The sequence below is a fragment of the Propithecus coquereli genome, unplaced genomic scaffold (genome assembly GCF_000956105.1).
Source record: "Propithecus coquereli isolate 6110/MARCELLA unplaced genomic scaffold, Pcoq_1.0 Scaffold408, whole genome shotgun sequence".
Taxonomy (NCBI): Eukaryota; Metazoa; Chordata; class Mammalia; order Primates; family Indriidae; genus Propithecus; species Propithecus coquereli.
In genome coordinates, this window is record NW_012149819.1 from 770,568 (window position 1) to 773,392 (window position 2,825).

General features: G+C 32.4%; 1 protein-coding gene across 1 annotated transcript in view; it reads left to right on the forward strand.

The window, feature by feature from the left end:
- Positions 1–2,444, forward strand: part of GLRB (glycine receptor, beta) — a 110,888-nt gene extending 108,444 nt beyond the window's left edge. Inside the window, exon 11 of the mRNA XM_012652990.1 lies at positions 1,578–2,444. Coding sequence (XP_012508444.1) covers positions 1,578–1,874 — 297 coding nt within the window. The 3' untranslated portion in view covers positions 1,875–2,444. The remainder of the gene's footprint in view (positions 1–1,577) is intronic.
- Positions 2,445–2,825: the final 381 nt, after the last annotated feature.

Below are 2,825 nucleotides of genomic sequence, written 5' to 3' on the forward strand. Positions count from 1 at the left end.
ATTCATAATTGGAAAAAATGGAAATAATCTAAATGTATAATGAGAGAAGGATGTGTAAATGCATTTTAACTTGCTTTTTCACTAAATGTACTTGGGTCTTTTTGTGGTCCACCTCTGAGCACTGTCATCTGCCCCTTGTCCAGAAAATGTATATCAGTGTTTGTTCAGATAGTCTCCTGGTACCTAAAGTACTGCTGGGAAATAATTTGATTTACTTATTATATTAGGTGTAGTTTTTTTTTTTTTTTACCCAGTCATAACCTAGTAAATGTAAATAGAATCTAAGACTTAGTCAATGTATTTATTATACTAACAAAGCAAAAACTATAGTAACTGTGATTTACTTACAATATGCAATGACATGGTTTCCTTTTTCAGTAACATCTTAGCAAATGTCAATTTAAAGGTTCCAAAGGTGAATCACAAAACTCACCACTAAGAACAGCGAGAAAACTAAGCAAGAGAGTAAAGTGCTCACCTCTCTGTGACCTTTTGTAATATCCGTACTATTCTAAGGCATTGGGGGTTGGCTTATACCTCTGATCTTTCTAAGAGCATTTCTGATGACTAGGGAGAGTTCAGTGTGAAATATGGCTGCCAGTATCCCCAAGGGATTGGCTCTACTACCCACTGTGAATACCAAAATCCCATGCATATCAGAGGCCCCAGAGTCAGCCCTGCAGAACCTGTAGATACAAAAAGTTGGCCCTCTGTGTCCACGAGTTTTGCAAATACCATATTTTTCATCTGGATTTGGTTGCAGATGCAGAACTGTGGATGTGGAGGGCCAATTGTATTTATTGAAAAAATCTACATACATTAAAGTGGACCCCCACAGTTCAAACCCATGTTGTTCAAGGGTTAACTATAATTATGTTGTATAGTATACGGAATTTATTCAAATTTAATAATTCAGAAATTAATAACTGAATAATCTCTGCAGCATATGGTCTAGCTGAAGAAGACATAACTTCTTTGTATTCTCTGTGTGTGTTTGGTTAATTCAACTTCAGCAAAGTTAGGAACGAATGCCTGTCATGAGTAAATATGTGGTTCATAATAATTGCCACCATCTTTTAGTTCTTATTTGTGAATGTGGTTTAGAGACACAGTTTCTCTCATTGGAGGGTAAATGCCTCCGGCATTTATAAACCACCCTATTTGGAAATAGAATGCATAGGGAAATCAAAGATTAGAAGTCCAAAAAGTGTCTGTCATCCAAACATTGTAGTAATATCGTCTCTATCATGGTTATATATTGGAGCAAGGATGGATTTTTATTTATTAATCTTACAACTGAGAACTCTCACAAGCTTAGTAGCACCTAAAATAAATGTTGACTTAGCATAAAATAACTAATCAAAAGTTTATTCCATGATACAAGCCTTGTAATTTGGGCAACATTTTGGAGCTGTAAATATTCAGGCAATCGGTTGACTGTTATCTCTGTTAGCTCTTTGTGGCATAAACAAATATTCTCTGTGGAAACCAGCAATTTTTAAAATATCCTCTTGAAGAGATTTGTTTTATAAATAGGAAAATTCTAAATACATTTTGTCTTTAATTTTTATTCTCAGGTTGGTGAAACTAGATGCAAAAAGGTTTGTACTTCTAAGTCTGATCTGAGATCGAATGATTTCAGCATTGTTGGAAGCTTACCAAGAGATTTCGAATTATCCAATTATGACTGCTATGGAAAACCCATTGAAGTCAACAATGGACTTGGGAAATCTCAGGCAAAGAACAACAAGAAGCCTCCCCCTGCCAAACCCGTTATTCCAACAGCAGCAAAGAGAATTGATCTTTATGCAAGAGCATTGTTTCCTTTCTGCTTCTTGTTCTTCAATGTTATATATTGGTCTATATATTTATGATAAAGTTTTTCCATTTGTATAAAATAAAATTCCATTTCATTGTGACCAAACCAACTTACAAATGCCAATCTGTGAAAATTTTTTCATTTTCATAGCAATATATTGCATTTCGGATGACATTGGATTGTAAAAAAAAAAAAATGTGACACCTTCATTTTGAATGGCAGCATGATTACATAATATCTATGCTCTAATAATGATGTATATACATATAATGAACATATTGCTTTAGGAATAAATGAAAGATAAATATACTACATAATGTAAATGCAAACAGCTCTCTTCAGTTAATATAAACTGCAAATACTTCAGATAATTCTGATAATAAAATGATGTGCACGCTGAATCCTGTTATGGTCACCATTCTAATGTATGTAGGATTTCAAATTTCCTCCCTTGTAACTTTCAAAGAAAACCATCTTATTCTTGTATAATTTTAGAAGGTATTATCACAGATTATGCAAAATTGCATTACATATTGTTTAAACTTTGTAAGTAGAAATATATTGCTATAATTATGCAGGCTCTATGGAAAAACAAAGTTCAAAAATTATGAATTTGTAAAATCAACTCATTTTAAAGTGTATTTGTGTTGTCAAAATGTCAAATAATGATTCACAGTAAGCGTTTTTGAAACAAAGGGAAATCTGTACTTACGTAAAAGCATACTGAATTCTGTCTTCTGATAAAATAAAAAATAAATAAATAATAGATGCATTGATTAAATATTTAGGATAAAAGAAATTCTATTTAATCCACCTTAAAACCTAAATATACTTCCATGGATTCCATGTGTTGATACAGAGTACACAAAAACATTGTGCCTTAAAAACAGTCATACATATTTTAAATTGGAATGCAGTAACAGACGTGTGATCCTACATCATTTTTAAGAAGCCAAAAATAAATATTCTATTACTAGAAGTAGCTTGAGTTTGAAATAAACCCATA